This window comes from Nipponia nippon, unplaced genomic scaffold, assembly GCF_047370975.1.
Source record: "Nipponia nippon isolate SJK-2023a ecotype South Korea unplaced genomic scaffold, ASM4737097v1 scaffold_5, whole genome shotgun sequence".
Taxonomy (NCBI): Eukaryota; Metazoa; Chordata; class Aves; order Pelecaniformes; family Threskiornithidae; genus Nipponia; species Nipponia nippon.
The window spans coordinates 51056132-51083834 of NW_028262369.1; the positions used below are offsets into that span (position 1 = coordinate 51056132).

At 39.1% G+C, this 27703-nt stretch overlaps 1 protein-coding gene across 5 annotated transcripts in view; it reads right to left on the minus strand.

The window, feature by feature from the left end:
- CEP350 (centrosomal protein 350) overlaps window positions 1-27703 on the minus strand; it is an 80786-nt gene that overhangs the window by 30775 nt on the left and 22308 nt on the right. The window contains exons 8-27 of one of the 5 annotated variants that reach the window (XM_087734538.1): window positions 26887-27000; window positions 23639-23782; window positions 22154-22809; window positions 21355-21476; window positions 18772-19835; window positions 16707-16860; window positions 15342-15505; window positions 14201-14390; window positions 12415-12635; window positions 12141-12304; window positions 11289-11447; window positions 10960-11091; window positions 8597-8733; window positions 8167-8286; window positions 6262-6425; window positions 5544-5740; window positions 4211-4395; window positions 3194-3281; window positions 2663-2809; window positions 1700-1857 (exon numbers count right to left, since the gene is read on the minus strand). In XM_087734538.1, coding sequence (XP_087590664.1) covers window positions 1700-1857; window positions 2663-2809; window positions 3194-3281; window positions 4211-4395; window positions 5544-5740; window positions 6262-6425; window positions 8167-8286; window positions 8597-8733; window positions 10960-11091; window positions 11289-11447; window positions 12141-12304; window positions 12415-12635; window positions 14201-14390; window positions 15342-15505; window positions 16707-16860; window positions 18772-19835; window positions 21355-21476; window positions 22154-22809; window positions 23639-23782; window positions 26887-27000 — 4480 coding nt within the window. Of the gene's footprint in view, window positions 1-1699; window positions 1858-2662; window positions 2810-3193; window positions 3282-4210; window positions 4396-5543; window positions 5741-6261; window positions 6429-8166; window positions 8287-8596; window positions 8734-10959; window positions 11092-11288; window positions 11448-12140; window positions 12305-12414; window positions 12636-14200; window positions 14391-15341; window positions 15506-16706; window positions 16861-18771; window positions 19836-21354; window positions 21477-22153; window positions 22810-23638; window positions 23783-26886; window positions 27001-27703 lie in introns of all 5 variants that reach the window. The other 4 variants (XM_087734537.1, XM_087734539.1, XM_087734536.1 and 1 more) reach the window with 4 other exon arrangements.

Consider the following 27703-nt stretch of genomic DNA (forward strand, 5'->3'; position numbering starts at 1 on the left):
CTCTTTTTAACAAAAAAAATAGGACTAGCAGTAAAATCTTGTTTGCTTGAAACCCTAGAAGTCAACACGGCCTACAGAGCAGGTCCTTGTCAAGTCCCCATCTTAAGCCATTTGTCAAGCTCAAAACATACTTTGAGAGAGTTTGCTGCTGTAACAATGGGTGGTTTTCACATGACTTGGAATGCCAAGAATTTGATTTTGGTAATATGGCACTTCAGAACCTTGAAATCATTTGTGATTTTGGCTGTTCAGTTTACCAGATCCTACCAGAAGAGTATGAATAAAATAGTAATCAATTTAGGCTAGAATATGAAGACCATGTAACTAGAACATGTTGTTGTTTTTTTCGTACTTATACCAAATCCTCACTTAGTACTACTGGTTTTTATCTTCATCATATACAAATACATGCAAGTGTGGCAACTGTGGTTCTCAAATGACTACAAGCAAATAAGGTGCCAAGGAGTCACAGACAGCTTGCCTTTACAAATGGCAGTGCTTGCTTTTTTGACGTTTTATCCAGCTCTGTTAGGAGTCTCAAGAGAGAAAACATTACAAAGATCACCCATATGGACTAAAATATAGTGACCAACCTTTGTCCAGAAAGAATTGTTTAAGCAAAGACTATTCCTTGTGCTAACTGGCAGAGGCCAGATTTTTAATGGGTTAGTCTCAAATAAGAATTTAAGGCTTCAAACTAATGAGCACATGCTGGTAAAGCATTTGGTATCTTTTCAGTGTAGGAAATACTTTGTCTGCACTAAAGATACAGAAACAATTTTTGATTCAAAACAATTTAACGGGTGAAATCAACAGATTCAGCCTTAGTTTTCAGACCCAGGAACTGCTCATATACTTCATTATTTCCTCTGAAGACTAACAACCATTTTCAAAATTTTTCCAACCTGTGGACCACATAGGAGGAAAAGAAAGGTCTTATTAACTGCTTGTCTTCTCAGTCACACACATACCATCTCCATTAATTAAGAAAATACTTACAGAATTCAGCCCTAGCTCCTTTTAATGCAATTAGAATTTAAATTCAGCAGCTGGATAAGGTAGAAATCAGATGCCCAACAAGCTCAATGACTTTCTGTGAGCCAGATCTCAAACTCAGTTACTAGTTTTTGCATAAGACCATAGCTATTCGTAACTTATGCTTCAACTCAAGATAAAAATTGGTACTGTAATTTCAGAGCCTCACTCCCTATATTTTTTCCCTCTAAAATAAAAGGGAAGATACTAAATACAGGCACCACTTTGACCAATTGACTTCAGGTCTCTCATTGAAAGAGAAACTCTGACAACATGTACCATCAAGCTGGAGCCCGTTCAAGTTCCTTGTATGCACAAACATAAAAATCTCCTAAATTGATGTGCTTTTACCAACTATGTCAAGTAGAAAAAACATTAAAACCAATCTTCTACAATAAAACCTTGACCATGTGGTCTGCCAACTAACGTTTGAATCTCAGTATTCATGCAAGAATGGTAGCCTTTAAAATATTATATTCAAAGATTAATGTAGTTCTATTAATGCTTCCAATCAGCTATTTTTCAGGCAACTCAGATCAAAGTGTATGTGATATCAATACCTCTGTAAATTTTCTCATGGCCATTTTTAGTGCAGATAGTGGCCAAACCAACTCGTTCTATTAAATTAATAGTAAACTTTTGTATAAGAAAAAAAATTAGTTACTTTTCATCCATTCTGCTGCGCATTTTCTTAAGTTTCTGCATAATGCTACTAGTCTCACTGCTGGAGATTGAGATTGGGGAAGGGCTGCGTGTTTCTGCATCAGTTGGAAGTGGGCTAGAACCATTGCTCTGCTTGACGTCATCCTCACTGTGAAGTTCCTGCAATGAAGTGTTAAAAAAAACAACAAAACAACAACATTGAAAGTAGGAAAAGATATTCTACCATCTTTTTAAAAATTGTGTTAATTTAGGTTATTTCTCCTGAGAGTACATCAAAGACTACTTCAGATAAGTCAGTCCACCCGCAGATTGAACTTCATTTTCCAACTTCATTTTTATTTGACACCAAGTTTTTAGTACACCCTTTTTCTCCATAATTTAAGTTCTCCCCTGACTGTATCTAGAACAAAAAACCCACCATAACTCAGCCACCCAAACAGGAAACCAATCCTTTCTACACTACTGTTATTACGCTTGCATCTCTTCAAAATTTTGTAAGGCAGACAGTTATCAAAACCCCATCTTGCTATCTCATAAAGCAGATGCAAGAAACTTACTGTAATGACACTAACACACGCAAAGCAGCAAGATTTGGGCTTAGCGCTTACATTTAGTTCCTTGGGGTCTGACAAATAATCCAACAAAATCAGAGCCTAAGAGATCTAAGCATCAAAAAAATTATATTCCCAAAGTCACTAGTTAAGCTTGAGAATTAACAATCACCATCTACTGCCCAGTTAAAACAAAACATTTTATAACTTCTCCAAATGCATTTCCTTAAATAATGCTTTAAAAAAATTAAACATAAAATTGCTGATATAAAGAGGATGAGATCGTTTGAGGCAGACAAAACTTCCAAGTGATAGATCTAATTTAGTAGCTTTCCATTCCTATAAACACTGAAGTCAAATACCAGCTGCACGGCCAAAGAGGGAAGACTCCAGCTTCTGTACTGAACACCTACCAGCTTGTTTTCTCCTGCAGACTTTAGTTTTTCCTGCAGTTTCATTGTAGTCTGACGGATTCGTTCTATTTCCGCCTGCTGTTTAAGGATCAGTTGTCTCTCCTTCCGAGCAGCCTTGTTAGCCTCTTGAAGACGCTTAATTTCTGCCTTTTAGGTATAAAAGATTAAGCATAAGAACTGTGACAGCTCTCAAGAACACATTCTAAAGCTGCCACAGTGTCCATGCTATGGGTTTTAAATGACTGAAATTACATGATGAAGTAACTAGCCTGAACTTCAGCAGCAAAGAACAGAAGATCAATTAACACATCTAAGTCTCAACCAGCGAGATTACTGATACAGAAGGACTCTTTTAAACAATGTGTTAAATACTACCAAAATGCAAATAAAACTTATTGGTAAGAAATACTGCTAGCTTCCTATTCTAAAGCCTGTGATGGAGTTTTCTCAATTCTTATCTTTTACAGTGTCTGAAATATTTAATAGCTACACAGGGGGTTCAACAGGATTTTCCTAGAGGGCATCAGTTACCTTTTCCTGCTGTAATCTCAGCAGCAGACCACGCTGCCTCTTTCGAATAGGAGGCATTTTATCATCTTCTCCCTTGTCTCGCAAATGCCTGCAAATGGGTTGGAAGAAACGATTAAATATGAAAAAAAGCGCACAACAGCAAGCCTTTCACTCTTTGAAGTAAAAAAAAAAAAAAAAAAAAAAAATTACTTTTCCTAACCTGCAGAAGAGTATATGCCTGTACTTAATCATTGGCATTCTCTATAGTGGAATATTTTGTACTGTTTAGTCAAAGACACGCACAGTTAAAAGGCCAGTACAGTAATACGAGATCTCAAATGAATGAAGTTCTGCAGAGGTAGCATGCTCACCATTTGAGAAAGACAAAAGAAAGGACACTTGGGTCACTACCTCACAATCCTTTATCAAACTCACAATGATAAGCAGTTGGAAGAAAATGTCTGGTGAACAGTGGTACTCTCATGCAGAGAGTGACCATGGAAAAGTATTATTGATTAAATCTGGTCACCACTGTTTAGTAGCATCACTAGGTACTTCAAGCAGCATTCCAGGGCAAAGCGTATGTTAGGTAGGAAACAAATCATTAAGGACAACATGTATCCAGATTCACAAAATTTGGCCTGAGTCAACTAAAATGACCTCAGATAGACATCAAGCAAATAAAGTTCCAACAGTTTGACAGTTTTATACATTCTTGAATTAAGACTTGTAGAATAATGGTTGAGAACTACCTTCTCTGACTAACAACAAACACCTGATGCTCTACTGTTTCAATGAAATTCTCTTTCATCAAACCACATTCAATGTAAACATGAAAGCACACTTACAAACTGGGTTCTGTTCTTTCCAAGTGGCAATAACATTTGTATAGATTACTGATGTCAGAAGACTAGTCCAGCCATTGATACTTAATAACAGAGGGGGGGGAGTGGAAGCAAAATCTTACAAAAAAAAAAATCAAGCAGAAATACAAGAAAATGGTCAGTCAGCAACAGTGTATATTCAGAGCTGCCTTACTTCTTCTGGTGTTCCAGCCAAGCTAATTCAGCCTTGGTCTTCTCTTTCAGAGCCTTCTCCCGGAGCCGAAGCAGTGAGGACTGATGAGCTGCTCGCATTTCCTCCTCTTTCATGTACTGTCTTACCATCTCCATGGTAAATTTAGAGAAACTATCTTGCCCCCCTGAGAATGGCATGCTTAGCTCCTGGAAGGCAGGACAAATTTGGCATGATTTGATAGTACAGAAATTCCAAGGCTTTTTTCAATTACAAAGTGTGTGTCTGTAGGCAGAGATACACACACACACACACACACAAAAACAGATATAAGAAGGGAAGCTGTTTTTTCCTCTTTGAGCTTTGTGCAGACCAGGTTTTTCTGCCCTGGGCTGCATGACAGTTTGGGGATGTTCCCTCTTGGGCCAGAGAGATGAAGCATCCTCTTGTACTTTCTAGCTGTGTGTAGGCATAGTAGGAAGACTTAATCTACCGGGCTTTTATAATCTACCTCAAAAAGTCACTGCTCTTCTCCAAAGCCACAAGAGAACAGGTAGAGGGCTGCATGGAATGTTCCATAAGTCAAGTCATCGCACTTGTACAACAGTGACACACAGCATGATTCATACAACCCTGTTTTGAGGTGCTCAAGGAACCACAGGGACGAAAAGAACCCTAAAGTTTGCAAACACAACTAAGAACGGCTCACTTGAAGCTCATGAGCTTAACCACCTCAGTTCAAGTTAATTTACCTTAACTACGGTTGCTTGACCTACTGTCCTGGTTTCAGCTGGGATAGAGTTAGTTTTCTTCTTAGTGTCTGGTATAGTGCCGTGTTTTGGGTTTAGGATGAGAATAATGTTGATAACACACTGATGTTTTGGTTCTTGCCGAGCAGAGTTTACACTAGTCAAGGACTTTTCAGCTTCTTGTGCTCTGCCAGGTGCATAAAAAGCTGGGAGGGAGCACAGCCAGGGGGGCTGACCCAGGCTGGCCAAAGGGCTATTCCATACCATATGACATCATGCTCAGCATATAAGCTGGGGGAAGAAGAAGGAAGGGGGGGACGTTCAGAGTGATGGCGTTTGTCTTCCCAAATAACAGTTACGCGTGATGGAGCCCTGCTTTCCTGGGGATGGCTGAACACCTGCCTGCCCACGGGAAGTAGTGAATGAATTCCTTGCTTTGCTTTGCTTGCGCATGCAGCTTTTGCTTTACCTGTTAAACTGTCTTTATCTCAACCCATGAGTTTTCTCACTTTTACTCTTCCGATTCTCTCCCCCATCCCACCGAGGGGGATTGAGCGAGCGGCTGCGTGGTGCTTAGTTGCCAGCTGGGGTTAAACCACAACACCTACCTTGATAGATGACAGAGCTGTTTTTTCTGGGGAGACTTCCTCATCAGAATCATCACGATTACCCCGTTTCTTCTCCAAGTTATTTCTGCGATGACTCTCAGAGGGCAGCAAAGACCGAAAAGACTTTTCTTCAATCTCATCCTCTGTCATGGACTCATCAAATTTCAGGGAATACTCTGTTGCAACAGAGGCGGAATCTGAGGGAGAAATCAGGGAAGTGGTTTCATGCTCAGGCATGTACCATGAATGCAGTTTTACTCTGTCTCATTTCAATAATGTTGGGGGGGGAGCAAAGACAGGGGAGATAACTACTTTAATGTAGAAAACTGAGTGTTTAGAAAAGCGTGACCTTGAGTTAGGTCATGAACTACTGTTTTCTAGCTTAAAAAGACCTAATAGACTTCTGTACAAAGGTATACTGGGTCTGCTGAAACATTTGGCATTCAGCCTGCATATTCAGCAAGCGAACACCTGGCTGCAGCTAGCACAGCAGAAAGTTGAATGGCCCACAGACTCCATCACTCTGATGCACAGAATTCCAAAGGTTCCCATCTCACTGTGCCATCCTCTGTTACCTCTTAAGAGGCTACCATTTCACCTGGGGCTCAGCTTTCTTCACACATATTCCCCTCATTAATTTCAGCAACTAATTCTGAAACAGCACCTCCCTCCCCCCTTACCACCTTCAGATTCATCACATACAAACAACACAGCTAACCTTTTTCATCTGGCAGTGATAAAATACTATCACTCGGCAAGGAATCATCCACACCCGTATGAGCCTGCTCTTCAATACTGCTAGTTATCTTTTCACGACGGGAAAGCTTTTTCTCATTCTCCTTCGAAGATGGAACTGAAGGACTCTCTTGGCGGCTGCTGGTACTACTGTGTTATCAAGAGATAGTTATTTTTAAAAATTACTTTGCACATTTCAAAATATTTATATTACATTACTACTGTACATACCATGACTAACATCCCAGCAATACTCGACATGCAGAGGGTTTGGTTTTGTTTTTAAAATGAAGCTTGGCTACTTTAAAATTCCAAGCCTCATCAAGCTGCTGACTGACAGCAGAACTTGTTATTTTTATTCTACCTTAGAATGCAAGTGGTTTGTAGGTATGCACACCCTCTACCTGGCAATGAGTATTGATGATAAACCACTGCAAACATCTCTTCTTACAGTTTGTAAAAGGATGAGCAAGATAGCGATATTGTTTTAAATTAGAAGAACTACAGAGGACAAAATCATTCCAGTTGGTCAAGATCAGAGAAGGCCTGTGAGAAACTTCATGGGACCTAACCAGATCAGGTAAGTGAACAGGAAACAAAAAGCTAAAATCCAGTATTAAACGCAGGCAAGATACTGAAACGTAACACCAGAAATGCGTCAAATCTAAACCTCAGGCAAGCAGCATTCCAGGGACTTCATGTAAAATCTCAAGCCAGTACAAAGCAGCAGTGAAAAAAAAACAAGCCCTAACAAAATGGCCAGATACAGAGAACAGAACAGAAAGTAATGCACATTAGTAGGCAGTTCTACAGGTCTTCGCACTGCATTTCCAGAACATATGCTCCAGTCTATGTTCTAGTCCATTTCAAAAAGACACAGAGCAAAATGAGAAGGGCACAAAATGCAAATATTTAGGACAAGGAAAAAGACTCAAGATAAATTTAAAGTGACTTTTAGGTTGCAAAGGTGATGCAATAGAAGTATGCAAGCAGGCCACAGAACAGAAATCGGAATATCTCAGCTCAACAATTTCTGAAGGTATTTCATCTAACCAAAGTCAAGGCCGCATCCAAGTTCTGAATACCTGCAAGGACAGAGGATCCCACAACCTCCCTACACCCTCATTCCACTGTTTGACCGCTCTCATATGGAGCATTTTTTTTCCCCAGTGATTTTCCCCTTTCTGCAATCTGTCACCATTGCCTTTTGTCATCTCACCGCGCACCTCCAAAAAGAGTCTAGCCTTATGTTACCTAACAACCTACCTTTAAGATACTGCAACTAGATCCCTGCCCCTTAGCCTTCTCTTTTCTAAGTTAAGTGAGCTCAGTTCCTTCAGCTTCTCTTTTACATCATGTACTCCAGAGTCCTAACCATCCTGGTGGTTCACCACTAGACTTTGTTAATGTCTTCTCTTTACCGAGAAGCCCAAAACTGGACAGTGTATTCCAGATACAGTCTCACAAGAGCTGAACAGAGGGGAATAACTGTTCCCCTTCACCTGCTGGCTAGACTCTTGTTAATTCAGCTGAATAAGAAAGCAGACATGGAACTCAATTATTCTTAAGTTATGAAAGAGAAAAGCATCCAATTAGAACAAATACAGCAAATGTGAAACTGAAGATATTAACACACAACATACTATTACACTGTGGACCACAGTGTAGTAGGATTTTTAATTAAAGACAAAGGAAATTCTGGTAGGCATGTAAACCTTCAAGCTCTGGAATATAAGACTGGTTTACTTGTTGAAGGTTTAATACTGACTTTCCTTCTTTTTTAAAAAAAATATTGAAGGAAGTATCTTGATATTCCTTTGTACTTTAGTTCTTATTTATAGCAAAAAAACCAAAACCAAAAACCCTGTGTAATCTAAACTCCTCTTACCTCTGATCATGAACCTTTGATCTTGAGGACTCTGAATAACTATCAAACATCGGTGAGTATGTCTGTTTTGAGTCACCTGTTTCCTCTTTACCTTGTGATATAGCACCAGACTCACATTTCCTGAGAGAGAAGTGTTTTGGGTAAATTTGCATTGTCTTAAACCAAAGAGTAACACAGTTTTCACAAGCTTTCATCAGTTTACTAGAAGTAGTAACAGCTAAAATTTCTGAAAAGATCACTTAAAGCTTAGACTAGTTTAATCATCCCACAAAACCTTTGGCGTACACTATTAAGGGCATAAAGATGGCATCTAAATTCTTCTTAAATGCTCATTTGTTACGATACCTTAAAATTTTCTTCAAGAATAGGTGAAGCAAAACCTAATAAATCTTACTTCCCCCTTCCCAAGATGTGAAACATTAGGCAAAACCTGGTTGTATCAGTTCGGGCTCTCAGTTGCTTCATGAACTCTGAATGATGCTGCCGCTGTTGGTCAAACAAGGTGGTGACCGGAGCAGCTGGAGCACTGACAGTATCGGAGATTTGGGTTCGTGCTAACTCTGTCATCTGAGTACAATAAAAACCAAAGGAATACAATGAGCTTATCAGCATCAAAATGTTTTTGAAAGAGAAAATAGAAAATAGTCATTCTCACAGGCAATTTACTGATTTGTTGAACAAATACGTAAGACATGGTTTTAAGATGGTTTGTAATTACATGCATGTCAATTTTGGTTGTAGGAGGTGCATGTTGCTCTGTAAATACATACTCTTTGATTTATGCAGAGTGCAAGTATCAATAGGAAACTACAGACGTGCAAGATACTACTTAGAATATCATTCTAATAAACTTAACCAAACTCTGATCAGTAGAATGATAAAACATTCCACACTTACAATTAGAATTACTTTAAAAAAAAAAAAAACAAAACCAAAACAGCCCAACCACAAACACCAGAAACAATGTTCTCTTTTTCATTTGAAAGTGCATCTTTCCACTCCAAAGGAAGCAACAGGTTTAAGTTCCAATATCATGCAAACTGCCAGGTCTAAAATTGGTACCATTAAATCAACAGATAGCCATAAATTATCCTTTTTAATGTATGGCAGTCACTGTGTACCTGACTAGAAATAAGAACTTCTTCAGAAATCAAAGCAGGTAACACTGGTTTTTAGAAGCTTTAGAATTTAGTGTTTTTCTTCTTGTTCAAAGGTCTGCCTCTTGCAGAGCAGGGAACTCCAGTTGGTTTTGAAGGTAGGAATAAGCTGTATTTCAATAACTTCCAATACGCATACTGAGTTTCTTCAGTAATTCTTCAATTAATATATAGAAATTTTATAGAAACAAGTGAATGATTTTTTTTTTTAAATTGGCTTGTCTGTATACATTACCCACTGTTTTAGCCTTCAGTAGTACGAAAGTCAACTCTAAGCAAACTTGTATACTAGCATGCTGTGTTCTCTCTTTTGCATAAGAAAAACTTCTAATTGAAAGCAATGCGGAAAACGAACTCCATTCCTTTATACATAAGAAATTACAGTGTACATCCGAAAATATTCCCAGCACATTGGTGACTGGCATTTCCATTGCTGCATACCAGTTAAAATAAATGGTTGTTCAACTGAATATCAGGAGTCACTTGTGAACATGGATGGAAAAGCTACTCTGCTATCCCATCGTCACTGATCAGGTCATCCCCATCAACCTCTCCACCAGCACCTCTTACTCTCAGACTTCAAACTTAAAAGCAAGACAAGAGATTAAAACCCTATACCAAATAAAATCTGTGTGTGTTTCTTCTACCTTGTTTCATAATTGGCTTCCACCCACTTCAGCTCTATAAACTACAAATGTTTCTTTGTCTTTCTCCAAGACTTCACTACCTACTATTAACAACCACTACATGTATCTCAGATGCTTGAGCTTTTCCACTCCTTTAACCTAACCCATTCTTGTCTATGCAAAAATTATTTAAACTTCACATATTTGGCAAAGCCCAGAACAAGTACATCGGTATTATTCTACAGTCCCATTACCCATCATAAAAAGAGCCTTGCTGAGCATGAACATGTGCATAAGCTGTGAAGAAACAGTTATGTTCATACTCATCAGCCTTCTGCACTCCATCCCATATTCCTAATCGACAGTCACTGCGATTGCTAAACTGTGAAGAAGCAAAAGCATTTTTTGGTTACTGTGGTTCTTACCTATGTGTGAAATAGCTGCTACATGGTGGGAACAACAAGCATAAAAACTGATAGACTGATAAAAATTCTGTATGCCACAAGAGGAATGAAAAGAGACTCAGAAAAAGAAAACTTCAAACTCTGTACCAAGTTAAAAGCTTTCCTGAAGATCCTCCCCTCTCCTTTTTTAAATTATTTAATTTTATTTGTTGGCCTCCTACCTTCAAAAGTAAGCAAAATTGCTATTTCCCTGCTTTTCTAATTTAATTTGCATATGAAACAGATACAGGATCAATCCCTGATGGAGTGTAACTAACAAATTAAAGATGTTGTGTTCACTGTCATTAATCTATCCTGGAAAAACAAAAACTTAACAGTTTGTTAACTGGAAGATCATAAGAATAGTGAACAGGGATTTAAGGCTGCCAACTGACTTCTAAGTAACGATGCCAGAAAAGCTCCTTTAAAGTCCTATTATTTGTCCCATTATGAAGGTGAAGAAGTTCCAGTGAGAATGACACTGAACAGAGGATAACCTAGAGGCAAAAAAATATTCAAAATAATACTGAAATTAGAATAGCTTTTTCGTTTCACTCAGGACCTCACCTCACGGAGCTGGTGAGCTGCATCTGTAGTGAGAAGTGCAGTTTCCGCCTGCTTCGCTGCAGCCTTGCATGGGGTCTCTTGTACAGCCTCCTGCCGTGACTGGACCAGATGCTGCAGTGACTCTGCATGGACCTATGCAGGAAACACAGCCAGTTCAGCTCTTCAAAATTTTCTGGCTATAGTAAGTATAGTTTTACTTCTCAAAATCTGGCGGAAAAAAGTTTTAAATTGACCCCCATGAGGTTTTTTCAGCTATATTAAATCCCTTCACCATTTCCGTATGCTCACAGCTTCAAATTAAGAATACTTGTAGACACGGATTTACTTACAGCATTTTGCCTCTTACACACTCCACATTTTTTGAAGGGCAGCATTACCTGAGCTGCCTTCTGCCTTGCCTCGTCCAGCTGTCTCTGACTTTCTAAAGCTTCTTGTTCAGCCTTGATTTTCAAAAGAGCTAAGTCCCGTTCATGGCGCTGCTGCTGTGCCTACAGATTAGGAAAACAAGTTTTAATCATGCAAGTTAAATGTAAAGACCTTTTTTGCCTTAGCCACTGGCTGCAACTACCTCTGAAAGATCTAGATCTACTCTACTGGTGGTGCCTCTTCTGCTAAAGTAAAATTTTCAGCCTACCAACTGACCCTCTCCCTTTTTAAGTAAACAATGCACATTCCCCATACTCTTCCACCACAGTGCAGAAAGAAAGAGGATTTAGAAGGCCAATTAATTCAACAAACTAGAACAAGCAATCTTGTCAACATAAGAGAATTTCAACCAAAAATATCCTCTTCGTGGAGTAAGACAAATGATCCAGCCTGAACAACTACACTGCACAGCATTAGCATCCAGCATCAAACCCAGTAAATAATCTAGTTTTTATTTTACTGAAGTACACAACCAAAGCAGTGATTCCAACTAATATTATATTATATATAATAAATATATATAGTAAGTATATTAAAGACATATTCTACAGTTACCAGTTCCTTGGTGTCAACTTAAAATAAGACAGATAACAGACATTAATCTTAATAAAAATGGACATTATCAGAGATGCTCCATTATGCCCATTATGACTTCTCTGCATTGCTAACAAAAGCGTAAACTCACCCTAATTTGATTAATTTTCTTGCAAAATAAAAAGAAGGAAGGTTAAGACAAGGATGTATTTTTCCATTACCTTCAGAATCTGAGCCAAAGAAACGCTCTCCTGCTGGGCAAGTGATATGCCTCGTACTCGTTCTACATCTGAAAGCTGTCGCACAGACTCCTCAATGGCACTAAGGTAGTTCAATTCTGCTGCTAAACGATGCTGAAGACCAGCAGGGGAGAAGCGCATACATCCTGCAGGATAAGACTTACTAGTCAACCTCCATAGACTTTAGGTGCCACATCAAAAACTAATAAAAAAAAACCTGCTCTGGGATTAGTACGGTTTTAACAAAACAACTCACCACTCGCTGAGGCTGCTCCTGCTACAGACCTACTAGTTCCCAGACTCAAGTCGGGGAAGGCTACGTTAGGTTTCAGCCCTGACGCTGTACTTCCAGAAAAGCCAGCAGGTGACTTGACTCTTTCTGCTGTATTGCCTATAGAATCAAACTGCAACATTTTTTGGGAGCCGGGAGATGGGGAAGAAGTTGGCGTCTTCTGGGATCTTCCCTTGTCTGAGAAACTGACAGTGAAACAAAAAAAGAAAGGAGTCATATTCTTGTAAGTCCAGCCATCTGATAAGACAAAGCAATAACCTAGTTCTTCCATGTATATACACCAAACAGATCCACGCAAAAGGCACAGTCTTTTATGGTTTGCACAGGCCCAGTCTGCGTTTAGGAAATGGCCTCATGAGATGGCCTTTGTACCTATACCTCAGTTTAGGGTTAAGTTTCTAGAGCACCTTGGTTTTCCCCCCAAGTATTAAACCTAGTTAGCACACACACAAAAAAATTAACATAGTATCTACATGTTCTACATGGCCAGACAAGCAGTTTCAGTGCCTCCTGTTAGGAAACGGCATGAGAAAGTCAGGATGCACTCACCTGCATGTACATTTACACATCTGTTTAGAGAGTCTGAGTGATGAACTTTGTTTTACTCACAGGAAATTAGGGCAATATTTTGATATCAGAATATGATGCACGGTATTTTTAAAAAGTAAACAGGTTACTATCAGCATATGGATGCAACTGAATCTGATATGCCACTGCCCTGAGTCTTGATCTCTTTCATGAAAATGCACTGAAATGCTTGAAAGCCAAAACTTTAAACAGTTAGTAAAATACTACGGTAATATTTCTTACGAGAAAGTTATACATCTCTTTCCAAACATCCAGAAAATGATGTAGACACTTCTTATATTTACTATCCCGATTTTATTAAACTAAAAAGGATTAACAGTGGCTGCTTAAATCCCTTAGGAAGACGTTCTGCACATCTTAGCACATCTTAGGATCTTGGCACATCTTAGGAGGTCATAGGACCTTTCAAACCCAGTACTGGATATCAGTGAAAGTCACCAGTATAAGTCAGTACCTCAGAACCATTCTATGCCCACACCGAATGAGTAAAAGACCATTCAGATTTGTTGCTTTTTAGAAAAAAGCACAGTGAAAACTAAGCTCAGTGTATTTCATAACTATCTTCAACACACAATTAGCAGAAAATAAACTGCATTCATAGGTAGCCATACAGAGGATGCAACAGGAAAAATAATTTTTCTCTTCCTCTACACTCTTTTCTGAGGTGCAGCTCATCTCTCAAAAATCATCATCTCAGAGCTGGAGAGGCTTATGAGTATTAGCTCTACACAAGTGTAGCCAAAAATGTCTGTGGATCCTACTGAAAAGAGCAAGATGACTTCATAGGTTTACAAGGTATTTTTTTTTCCTCCGCTTCTTACAGACCATTTGTAGAAAGAGAAAACGAAAATTGTGTTTCAATGCTTAAGGTACTAAACCTGACAGGATCCCTATATTGGCCAGTTATCCTTAAAAAAAACAGAGGGGTCATTTGGGAAGGAATCACTGTTTAGTATTTTCTCTTACTACAGCCATCTACTTTAGGCTTTCATATTTAAAATACAGGGAAAAAGATGTTTTCTGCATGCCCATCTTACTAACGTTGTATCATTTCTGTTACCTTCCTTTTGCATATCCAAAGACATAGCCATTTTTGGTAACATGCCATAACACTACCAAGCTTAGTTATATTTGTTATGTTTGTAACATATGTTCATGTTACCTCATCAGGGAGTGTCCAGACAAGTTTTCCAGTGTGCTGTCTGTATCTGGGTTCTGCTCATGATCTTTATTAGAAACTCTGCTACTCAATAAGGACTTCTTTGCCTGTTGGGATCCCCACTCTAATTCAGATAGCATTTTATCTTCTTCCATGGGAAAGTGGTGAGAACTTCCATTGAAAGACTCCAATCCTAAGAAGCAACAACATTGTGAAAAGTTTATGTTTGGTATGAATATCTTAGCCATCAGGAGCCCCAAAACAAACAATTGAGATTTTTTTTTTCCCTGATTAAGGATGCCTTTGAGTTAGAAGTCTATAAATCCAACAAGCAAGAAATGCAAATTTGGCAGCTTCCTACAGGCGATTAAGTTCTCTTCTGCATATTGTGTCCACCATCAACAAAACTGTCACTCAGCTTTCATTTCAGCAAACTATTGATTTAAATAAAGAAAATATGCATTTGACTCTCCAATACTGATAATTAGAGTAAAGACTAGCTTTCTTTGGGTAAGCTAAGAGAATTTTGAAAAAAATAGGAAGGGAGATAATTTGGAACACCCAATCTTATTCCTCTCATCCTTTTATTGGCTTTAAACCTAGCTTTTCCTTATGCTATCCATTGCTTATATAGTAAGAGTGTACCAAATGTCAAGTTTCTTCATGTTTTTGTAAAGTATAAGTTACTGTAGAAAGAAATGTGTTTATTAATTTGTGCACTTACGAAAACTGCCTGTGATCTAAAGATGAAGCATACAGGCAAACTTGTTGCCTTCGTAAATGTGGCCATAACTCTGATTTTTCAGCAGCCTATTGGAATTTCCTCAGTACATAATCTGAGGATAGTTCCCACAAGATATTAAAATTAACTAATTTATTAGAAGGCTGGTTTAGGAAAGGAAAATTTTTCAATGCTGTTAACAACCTTTTGCTTATTTAATTTTAGATGACTCTATTTTAAGGTCAGAGAATAATGAGAGCCAAAAAGAATTTAACAAGGAATCCCAGGAGGAATAAATAAATCATCGTATCAGTATTAGATTACAGTTTCCAGATATGTAGAAAGCCTGCAATTTTCGTAACAAGAACACCCTAAAACCTCCTTCAAAAAAAAAAGTACTCTACAGTCAAGCACTGCACTTACGTTCCTTTTTCCCTCTCTTTTTAGAGGAAGCAGATGAGCGAGAAGATGCTGCAGACCGTGGTCCAGATGAATGCTGAGAAGCAAGCTCTACAGATCGAGGTTCATGGGGAGACTTCCTACTAGGAACTTCTTCCTGAATGCTCGAATTACTGCTGCCAGCAACACTAAAAAGGAGCACATTGACAGTGCTTAATTAAGGACTTCCAACTCCCCCATTACATTGTGCACAAGAAATCCACCACACTTTAAATTAGAGACAGATGGCTAAAACTGCGCTAATTAGTCCATCTTGAAAAGCGTTGATTTTGAGATTAAAAACTATGACAGCTAAAACACTAGGAAGTTTGACATCATATTGAACATATTGACACATACTTCCGATAATATGTAACAGTAAAAGATGGATAACAACCATCCTTTCCAATGCTAACTCTTAAGAGCTATTTGACTGTAGACTTGAACAACATAAGAATGACTCCAAATATGACTGTGTTTTACATAATCTCTGGGCATACAGATATCATCAATAAATTGACAGAAACATGAGTGATTTTCAATACAGGATTACAAAAGATTTGCAAATAAGGGGGTAGTGCATCATATACTTAATAATACCAACAGAAGACCTGTCAAGAAGTTTAATCAGAAAGAAACCATTTTTTGCAGCCAACATTTTCAGCGTGCAAAGTGCCTTTCACCTTCCTTTCTTCTGAGATAAAATATCACCAGTGTAAACACAGTACTTGTTGCCTTCCCCAAGGTGCCCAAAAGATGTAAATAAATTTCATTACAAAAAAAGGCATCTTAGGAAATTCAGGAAGCCATATGAATTCAGTAGTAACATGGAGAGTCTAGGATTTACAGTCTTCAAATTTTAGTCTGAACAAAAGGTTTTAAGAGTTGTTACAGACAATTTATGTATCCATTACTAAGCATTACTGAAACCTTACTGAAAGCAATTATAGGTTTCTTACAAAATCTTGAGGTACTGAAGGTATTTTAACACTTTTTTTCCTAAATTACAAAGACTAACCAATTAAGCATTATAGCAGCAGCACAAGTTGGAGAACTAATTTTCACCTGACTACAAAGGGTAAGAACCTTGCCTAAAGCTACCTGCCAGACTAAACAACAACAAAAATTAGACAGACACTGGGAATACTTGACTCTAATCTTTATCTCTTAACCATGATGGTTGCTGTGTTAACTGCAAGGTCCTAAGGAAATACCTCATCACTTTGACTACTATTACAATACAGCATGACAGAAAAGATATCCAGCATATTATGAAACAAATTTTGCATTAACTATTTTCTGTTGAATTCTGCATTTCGATTTTTACAAGAAGTCTAAACGCACAATTACCTGAGGTCACGTGCAATCTTTTTGTCAGTTAAAGTGCCGCTTCCCTGTGACGAGGCAAAATCATCTTCGTAAGAAACCACGCTCTCTGGAGGGCTCATGACAGGGAGTAAAGGGCGCAGGAGGGCAGACCCTCCACTCAACCTTTCATCAAACACTAAAGTGCAAACAAAGAAGGGAAAAGACAAAAATGATACCAAACACAAATGCGCGTTGAACAGGTAATAAAGCTGCAGGAATTAAAATGCTCCCAACCACGAGTTACAAAGACTTCCTCTCAAACACAAAAACATCAGGAAAACAACAGTATAGCTATCCCATGGCAGTTTTTACACAACATAACAAGCACAGTCTTCCTCTTTTTGTAAATTATCGAATACTCTACTTCTTTAACACACTCCACCTAAACCATTCTTAAAGAGCACAGTGCTTGAGAGTAGAGCCATCTGCAGAAAATTTAAATGCAATCACCTTTAAGGGAAATAAGAGGAAAAAAGAATCAAGAAAAACCACAAGATAAATCAACTTCTCAGAAAACATTCTTCCTCAAAATGAGGAACTCGAGGCAAGAGAAACAGTTCTCATAAAATGAAGAATAAATTTGTATAAAAAAAGAAAATCAAATGAAGCATCCTGCATGAGACACTTGTAAAGCACGCCCTAAGACACTAACACTTGAAATGGGCTCGTTTAAGCAAAAGAGTTTCCTTACTGGTATACCAAAACCTTAGCTTCTTAAAATCCAATACTGTTACCAGAGTTTTAATTGCCGCACTACTTTGAGACATTATCAAATAACTCATACGAGCAAAGATGCAAAAGGCAAGTCCACATCATTCATCCACTGAAGTTACATGTTTCTAATAATATAGTAAAGCTATATTATTCTCACGTAGCAAGATCTCAGGATATATGCAAGCATTCCTGTTTATGCCACAAAGTGCTGCTAAAGTACACATTTCATCTTTCTGCCTTAACTGAAACAAGAATGATGTGCGTCCTGGTTTCAGCTGGGATAGAGTTAGTTTTCTTCTTAGTGTCTAGTATAGTGCCGTGTTTTGGGTTTAGGATGAGAATAATGTTGATAACACACTGATGTTTTGGTTCTTGCTGAGCAGAGTTTACACTAGTCAAGGACTTTTCAGCTTCTTGTGCTCTGCCAGGTGCATAAAAAGCTGGGAGGGAGCACAGCCAGGGGGGCTGACCCAGGCTGGCCAAAGGGCTATTCCATACCATATGACATCATGCTCAGCATATAAGCTGGGGGAAGAAGGAGGAAAGGGCAGACGTTCGGAGTGATGGCATTTGTCTTCCCAAGTAACGGTTACACGTGATGGAGCCCTGCTTTCCTGGAGATGGCTGAACACCTGCCTGCCCATGGGAAGTAGTGAATGAATTCCTTGCTTTGTTTTGCTTGTGTGCACGGCTTTTACTGTACCTATTAAAAACTGTCTTTATCTCAACCCATGAGTTTTCTCACTTTTACTCTTCCGATTCTCTCCCCCATCCCACCAGGGGGGAGTGAGCGAGCGGCTGCGTGGTGCTTAGTTGCTGGCTGGGGTTAAACCATGACAATGTGTTATTACAGATGATCTGGAGCGCATATATAGTAGTAGGATGCACATTCCAATCCAAACGGTCTGTTCTCCATGGTGGAGAGAACTATTTCCAACACGCTCTGGGCAATTTAGATTTAGTATGCAATTTTGGATACAATAAATGTAAACTTAACGTTGACAATTCCGCAACTATGGGTGTCCTAAATACATGTAACCCAGCATATGAATTAGTTACCGATCTAGAAATCAGAGCAATCTAATACAAAAATAATCTTCTTCCAGCCCAAAAGTGTGGGAATTTTTTAAATTCTTTTTTTCCTTAGACAAGAAGGCAAAAGAATGGGGGGAAATAATTTATCATCCAAAAGTAAAGTGAGAAAGGCTTACACAGATTCCTGTTTGAGACATCTAAAAGTACATTCCTTACCTGTGAAGTATAAAGTGTAAGGAGTAGTAAGACTGGGAAAACAGTAATTCACAAGAGCTTCAAGAAATTTTTCCATTTTTACCTTTTCCGTGAAGCTGATAACTTTTTGCAAAGATGTTGATGACACTGTGGGGACTTCCCTTCGCCAGTTCCTCCCATGGCCCCTTGCTGTGTGCGCCACTTGTCTCAGCGAAAAGTGGCAAATACTTCTCAGCTTCTTTCTGAAGCTCCTTTATGGGCTCAAAAGCATTTCTCTCCCGAATGCAGAAATCCTTCTCTTTTAATGTCTCCAGCATCTTCAGTGGCAACTGTTTGTGCTGGCCTCCTTCCTCTTCAGAGAGGCTTCCGTCACTCAGGAGAGGCCCTTCACTGATGGAGTCGATGCTGGACTCTTGAGGAATTACAGCTTTGTTCAGAGTGTAAGCCTGGTTTTCACGCCCTGGAGAGTCAGTCTGTCTCTTAGATAAATGTCCTAGTATCCCTTCATGCCTGTTAGCAGCAGGGGACCTCATTCCAAGGCTGACTGCAGCAGTATGAGGCCTGATCGTCTCAGGGAGCTTTTTAAATTCACTAAGGTTGCCTACTCCAGGAAAGTTGTCATCAAAGGCTGTATGAGACACACAGGTACCCAACATCTTTTGAATTCTGGCTGAAAAAGCATCTTCATTTTCCTCTCTCACAGGAGGACTCACAGCCTTTGCCCACCGCCCATCATCCTGGTTTTCTTGCAAAAATTCATGGTCTGAATTCCACAAGGTACCATAATTGATAGCAGCCCCAGCCAACTTTTTGGCTTCACTTTCAATCCTGCTAGAAAGGGAAGCAGCTGTAGCTTTCAAAGCTTCAATCCGATCTAATTTGCTCTTATATTGGTTAGCAGTAGGTTTTACTAAGAGATTTTGCTGTGCAGTGGGTGAATTCAGGAATGGCTGAGGCATCAAGTTCAGCGATCCCACGGGTGCAGCATGGCTCCTCCTGCCTGCCAATATTGCGTTACACTCCTTTGACAAAAGGTCCATCTGCTCCAGACTCCAGTGCTGGGAGCAAGGGCCTCCACTTGAGCCCATGAGAGCTTGGGGGTGAGAGAGATGGACTCTTGGGCTCAACCTGTCTGGCTGTACCCACGGAGGCTCCATCAAATCGCTCCTGAAATGAAAAGTCAAGATTTAAGTTGATGACTTATACAAGTACTGTTATTTTACATTGAAGTATCATTGCCACAAATTTATTTTTTAGGAAGAAATACTTTTTTATGGAGTCAGGGGGGCAGGGAATGGGACGGTAAGCAGTTACAGAATGTTATTTAAAAAAACAAAAACAAGCCCACAACACAGCGCCTTCCAAATTTGAAATGCTGTTTATGGTGTACTGTGTGTTTTAGAGTTGTAACAAGCTGAGTGTTTTCAGCAGCAGCAGTAAGTCTTTTCCAAAAGTTTCCTGACTTCAAAAGGGAGGACACTTCCCCCCCCCCCCCCCCTTGGAATTTCTTAGCCCCAGCCTTCCCCCTCCAGTTGAACCCAGACCATGTTTCACTGCAGCTGTCACTTAGGGTAGGCATGAAGAACACTTAGAGAAAAGGAGGACTGGAAATACAAGGATGTTTAAAATTCTGTAAGACATCTTTTTTATTTCCAGATAGCTCCCATTTGCATAACAGGAGCTCTATACCGACCTTCCTTCGCTAATATCACTTGCACATATTCTGAATACTAGGAAACCTGGAAAGTCCCTCACAAAAAACTGCTTCTCTGCTTACTACAAGGCTCTCCAAATAACTTATGCAGCCCTTTAAGTCTCATCTCTCCCCTACTATTAGTACTTACATTTTTTCCTTACAATGTTACACTAACAATATTTACTACCATATGGTTTAGCAGCCTATTCTACACGCAGTACTACATAGCATTTCTAGTGCTTCCTTGAACTTTTCCAGAAAGGGAACAGGTCACGTTGAATTCACAAAGTCAGCGTGGATTTGACCAAGTTAAGGTACAGGTAATGAAGCAAGTATGTATTTAAGAATCAGACATTCATTATGTAATTAAAAATGAAGACACACTTGCATAACAGGGATATTAAGGATATGCAAGAAGCGATTATTTTCAGTTGCTTATATTTAAGTGTTTGGTTAGGCACCTTGACTTAGAGTAAGAAAAACTTTTATAATACACTGAGCAATTAAAAATGGGGAAAGCAGCATGAAAGGAAATAGGGAAAGGCTTCCAAGCAGAAGCAGAGGTTTTTGGTACTTTAGAGACAGTAACTAAAGGCCTGAATCCAAGACAATAGATTAAACAGAAACATTGAAGAAATCAAATATGAAAAATCAACAGACATATTCATATGATCAGCTTCTCTTGCCCAGTGGCAATGGCAGAGGAAATACAGTCTCCCAATGTGAAATGCGCATCCCCTTGATGTCAACAAAAGATTAACAGCAACCACCGTTCACTTTATTTATTTACAGACTCACTAAATACCCATAGCCAAAATTTTCATATGCTTTCTTGCATCAGCTTCCTCTTTACTGCAAGGAAACGTTGTAATTGCCATAAAGACAATTACTCTCACCAGAACATGAACTTAAGTGCCTAGTCTATTTGCACCTCTCAGAGATGAAGACTAGAGTATTTTCCTCTCTCTCAAAAGGCACACAATGGCTCACCTCAGTAGCGGCTGCTGCGGTTCTGAAAGCGACATGTCACTACTTGAAGATGCACTTGGAGGACGCTCTTGAGCCTTGTTTTCTTTGTCGGATTCCCCAGATGGTTGATAACCAGGTCTGGGCTAGAAATGAAGACAATCAGAAAAATGCATTTTCAATAGTCTGCAGGAGTTTAGAAGCTCTTGTCTCATTAAAATTGAAAAGGCTTACATTTCTCAGTGTAGCATCACATCTTTCCTACCACACAAAGATTTAAAAACACAAGACATTTATGTTTTTGCCTCAGCAGAACGTACTGAGAAAAAAGCTTTCCTCACATCCTGAACTAGTTCAGCCAAACATATAAAATTGATGTTAGTCTTTTACCATACATTAATCTTCCTTCATTTTCAGTTTCTGATTAGCAAACTTATTTAACTCATTGCTAATGAAGTTTGTCCACTGACTGAAAGCAACTTCAGACAAAGCTCTTCAATTTACCATTTGACTGATGTTAACAGTTTTCTTAAGAGCCAACCTTTATAGCTGCTGTTAGCTAATATCCAGAATTCTGCTTCTATTTATAATAGAAAGATGATTTCCATTCACCTTTCTAGTAGGCCTTGCTGTGCCAAAAAGCAGCCACTAGCAAGGAGGCTCCAGATGAAAACCGCTATGTTTAAGCAAAAGCTACACAGTTTTCTTTGTATCCTTTTTCTTAACTGATAACCAGACCAGGACAAGTCATGACCTTCCTAAACATATGACCTCCTATTTCTGCAAACAACTGCAACACATTAGGTTAGTGAATCAGCTATACCTGTGTTTCCTGCACTGTAGGCAGCTGAGGTGGCTCTTCTAAAAATGTACGTTCCAGCAATAGTTTAGAATAGGTTTCCTGTAACCGTTTGGTTGCTGAAGGCTCAGGAGGAGGCACATTCTTTGCTTTAGTAAAAGCTTCCTTCTGCTTTCTGTAGAGCTCTTGGAGCCTTTTGTTCTTCTGTTCTGTTGCCTCCTTTTGTGCTTTCTTCTCTTCATTCTGCTTCTTCTTCCTCTCCTCTTGCTGCCTGATGATGTACTGACGAACCTCATCTGTATCATAGTGACGTTTCTTAGAGATCACCTGAGGCTCCTCACTGGCAGCTATCTTGTCCGGTTTCCTTTTGGTTGGATTGTGGCTCTTGGCATTTTGAGCAGGCAAAACAGGTTTCTGATTCTGCTTTTCCACATCTTTCTCTTGCCTTGTACTCATGGAATCCAACTGCAAGTCATCGAGAATTCCACGTATCTCCACGGGCAGGAAGTCCTTATTTACAGAGGCATGATCATCTTGGTGATCATCTGGAAGAGCGGCTTCCAGTTTCTTCAGATTATTCTCAGACCGTACTTTACTTCTTGACCTTTCAGAACTTCTTGAAGGTGTTTTACAGGTAACATCCAGTCTAGAATCTGAACCTGTCCTTCCAATACAGCCTGCTAAAGAATAAGACTTGTCAAATATTTCAGGTAAAAATCAAATTCGGGAAATTACATGCCATCACTGAAACAGCTGCAAAATTGAGGATGAGGGAGGAGTGCAGATCTCACTGTAAATGTGCTTTTGCTTCATTCAGTGTCGTAGTCTGAATACAGCAGCCTTTGCTTAGACAGAGCTCACACCTTTTATACTCTCTCACCAGCCTTACCACCTCACAGGCATAAGAAGCACAGTAGCTACCACCACCCCTTACTTGCCCTGTCTGAGAGTCTGTATAAATTCTGAAAAGGGCTGGTGGAGGTATCAATGAAGATTTACAATGCACATGGATGATGTTATATAGTATCTGGAAGAACCACAACCCTGTAAAACAGGGATGCCCAACCATAGCTTATGTATTATATGCAGCACATCTGGAAAATGCAGCTGGCCTGTGGACCACTGCTACCCATTCGTTTCCCCACTAGCTTCAAGAAGCAAAGACAGATTGCAGGTGATCCATTTTTCTGTTTGCAACCTATTTCTCATCTTTTCAAGAGCTCCTGAGCACCTTCGCAGCATGTACTGCCCCTCAAGTCACATGCGCAGGGCAGGCTTCCCATGACACCAAGAAAAGTTCATAATCCACCCAGGAAGAAAGGTTATGCATCCAAACCATAGATGTGAGCAAAATTCTCTCCCCTCGAATCTCAGGTTAAAAACAGGAGTTACTTTAATAAGAAACTGATTACATTCTATCTCAGAAGTCTGCTTTATTCTGCAGACATGCAGTGTTATATAATAAAGTAAGTAAAATGAAAAAAGTCCAGTGATAAAAGTACAACTTACCAGACTTGGCAGCTCGCTCTCGTCCTGTTCTGTCACTAGATACAGCTCTTCTGTCCTGTTCTATCCTGGGAGCTGGACCCAGTATCTTTTTTACTAGCTTTTGTCCCTCCCGCCAGGAGGATGCACTTATTACATAGTTTCCACCTGCATGATAAGTAATAAATAAAAGTCAAGCACTAGATGGATTTTCCAATGTATCAGAAAGAAGTATTTATTGCAACCATTAATCATTTTTATATCATTTAGTTCTGCATAATTGGTACGGCTGTAGTTACACAAAACAGTCGTAACAGGGGTGTACCATGAAGACACTCAAGAGCTGACTCACACAACTACCAATGCTTCATGCCTACACATAACACAATGTAAAAATCCAAAACATACTGTAGCGCATTAAAGTCCTACAAAAATTGATTTAAAAAAGAAAAAAGGGTTACACAGGTCTAAAATGTATAAGCAAACGTTACTGGGGAGAGGGGAAATATTTCTAGAGGACTGAGAAGCTGTTCATCTCCACTTAAAAAAGTAAAATAAGAAAAAAGATAAAAGGATCTAAAATGTTGTAATAATAAGAACAAAAATAAAGGTGGGAGATAAAAAATGATTCACCTTCATATTAAAAGAATATTAGCTGATATTCTAGAAAAAATAACACTTTACAGATTTTTACAGATAATTAATTGTTGAGATAGGTGTCTTGTGAGGAGGTTAAAAAATACCCAGCAGCAGTTGTTGTATGCCAATGCTAACTCACTGTCCTCTAGCTGGGATTTCTGTACCATGACTGAAAATAGTTAAGATAAACCCTATTGGTTGATACTTAATTCAAGAACAGACTATGTTGCAGGTGACAGAAACCCAATCAAAGTGTTATTAGTATTATTTCATCGTCCTACGTATAATTGAATGATAAAAACTGGGTATGGTGGCATCTTTACCTAACATTGGTTAGATTAAATGCTAGGTTTATTCAACTCACCTTTCACCCCACTAGCTTCCAACACTATTAATCATTTTTTGAAATAGTGATCTTAAAGAGCTTTGGAGAAAAGCATCATATAAAAAAGAAAAGTATTAATAACCTAATTCAGACCATTTAGCAGTACTGTATTGCTAGAAAAGTACCTAACTTGAATACACAATTTGCAGTTGATTTCTAACCATTCAAACAAACCCAGACACTGCAGCGTGAAAACATCACAGCCAAACAGAAAGGGATTGTGCTCTGGGCCCAACAGCACTTCGAAGACCTGGTACCAAAGCAACTTCAAGTGAAATCCAGGACAGCAGACCAATTGTGTTTTGGCAATCCCAGTCCTCAGTTCCCACCCACCCCCCCCCCCCTTTCTTTTCTTTCTGTTATTTTAAACCAGAAGGAGGAAAACTGTTCAGTCAGAAGTCTGCAGCCCACTATTCATTCATTTATTAACAGTACTCCTTGCTTGCATTGTAAATTATTCAAGTATTTTATAAATCTGTCACTTGAAACATGTCACTACAAGCCTCTTTGAAACAGACCTATCAGCCAAAGGGGTTCTCTTGACGAACTCACTGTTCTCAATTACTTCTGTGTGCATTTAAAAAGGCAGTGTAAAGTCTCATCTTCCATTTCAAGTCAGCTGTTTGAACTAAAACACGCTAACGGAGCAGAACATGAGCTGTGGCTATTTATAGCCTTGGCTATGTGAAGCAGTTTCTTATTGCTATGGCTGGAGGAGGACGGACCATCATGGATATGCCACTTAGATCTGGTTCTTTTCTTCTAGGGATTTCAGGCCATCATTCTCCTCAAATTTAACCCATTACAGAGAATAACCATTGCCATTAAAACCTGCAGCAATCTATGTGCTCCTCCCTCACTTGGAACTGTCACAAATAAGGAACTTTACTAAACTAACTTATGTAAGTATGAATTAATTGGCATAGGAAGGAGCAAATCCATACTTATCACTTTCTTTTAAGTATTAGCATTCATTACCACAAAATATTCACATGCAGCTTCATGATTTACAGCATGCAGAAGCACATATTCACTCTCCAAAAACCCCTTTGTAATAATTTTTTAAAACAGCTTTTTTTTCTTCAACCAAGTGTTTACTGACTATGGGTCACTGTACGTAAGGAGAAATATAAAACCTTAAAAGGTGCAAGAGATGTCTAACCTTGCATGTATTTAAAGAAAAAAAAAATTGCTCTGTAGTGTGACTGCAGTCTAACTACTTACTTTGTATGAAAATTAAAACCAAATACGAAGCAGATGTGGAAGTCTTCCTAATTCTTTTGCTACACACAATATCAAAGATTAACATTATTGGAAAACTAAGAAGCACTGACAGAATTCCACATGTACTTAATTTCTTTTTCTACTATAAGGCACTGCTCTACAGTAACTCGCTCACATCATCTTCTCTAAATACTTTAATTTTATTTAACAGACAGCAGAAATGTCAGACAACAGTGAAAAGAAAAAATTCTTAATTGGTAAAAGAAATAAATATTCTTTTATAAATATGAAGATTTCTAAGATTTGTCAGGGAACGTGTTTTTACATTTTTTCACTAACTGAAAAAGCCAGGAATGTGTCAAACCAGAACTGAAGGTGCAGGACAGCAACAACTTCACACAGGATGAAGAACAACAGCCAGAGAAGAGCCAGAAGGACATCCTGTTCTCTGCTTCCCCATTGAGAAATCACACAAGAGAACAACTTTCACTGCAGCCCCTCCTCGCAGATGAGGGCAACTCGGCAAGTCCTGCTGGCCCTGATTTTAATATCATCTCCATTCCTCCTTTCAGCATTATTCACTGAGCTGTAGGTCGGGCACTAACCAGCTTCAACACAAGCGAAACAGAAGCAGGATCCAGAACAGAGTTATTGCTACTTTTTGTCCGTGTTGGCCTGACAGATACCTAAGGATACCCGTGTGTCGTGTCCCGTCCTGTCCGTCCCCCCCCCCCCCCCCCGCAAGAAACACACACTCTTCAGAAGTTTCCATAAGGTGCACACAGCAAGTGGAAAGGCAGAAAATGAAAATAAACCAAAAAAAACGCACGCACAGCCAACCAACCAACAACAAAAACATACACATCCCAATGCAGCATAGAGCCTACAAAGACACTACAACAATGTTATTGCACATCTGAGAAGACTTCGAAAGCAATACGGTTTAATTTTTCTTTATTTCTTGAGAGAAAACTCATCTCTGAGGGACATGCAGCAGTCTTCCCTCTACAGTAAAGCTAGTCACCTTGTTTGGACTCTGGACTTGACAACCGTGTCAGTTTTTGCACTTTCCGCACTGGTCTGGTTGCTTTTTTCTCTTTGTTTCTCTCACTAGGTTTTCCTTTCACTGTTGAATCCTCTAAAAACAAACAAAAGCTGTTAAGTGATATCCCACAGGAAAGAACACAGAATAACAAGCTTGCTTCAACATTTACCTTGAAAAAACAGAACTCAAAGGAACACAATAAAATTCACTGACTCTTCCAGATTATATATTGGGATCAATTACTCCCAATCCAGCATTTTAAAATCCTCATAGCATGAAAATTATGAATCAAGTGCTGTTTATCTACGCACTGGAACGCAGCGAAGCCACACCAATGCCATAACAGATCTTTACAAAGCTCATTTTCAATTTTAAAAGAAACGTTGACAGTTTGACAGGAACAATTGCTGGTTCTCTTCTACCACAGATACTACATTTTACAGTATTAATGTTCCACAAGAACACGTAGTTCCTTCACTCCTGAAACACACGGGCTCCTCCTTCCTCAACGCATGACAGCACACTCACTCGTTGCCTCCATGCTGGAGCATAAAAGACAGGATACCTATGCGCTCTACTTTCTGCAAAACTTGTCGCAGAATTCACCCGGTGATGCACAACTATCCTATATCACTTAAGCCCTCATTTACAACACAATTAGGTTTTAGGCTTTAGAGATGCCAGGAACACTTACCAAAGATAAAGTCATATTTTACCATGTTTTCACATTAGGGCAAAGAACAAAAAGGAAACCTGAGATATGGCTCAATCACCACCCCACTGAGTGGGCTTCCCA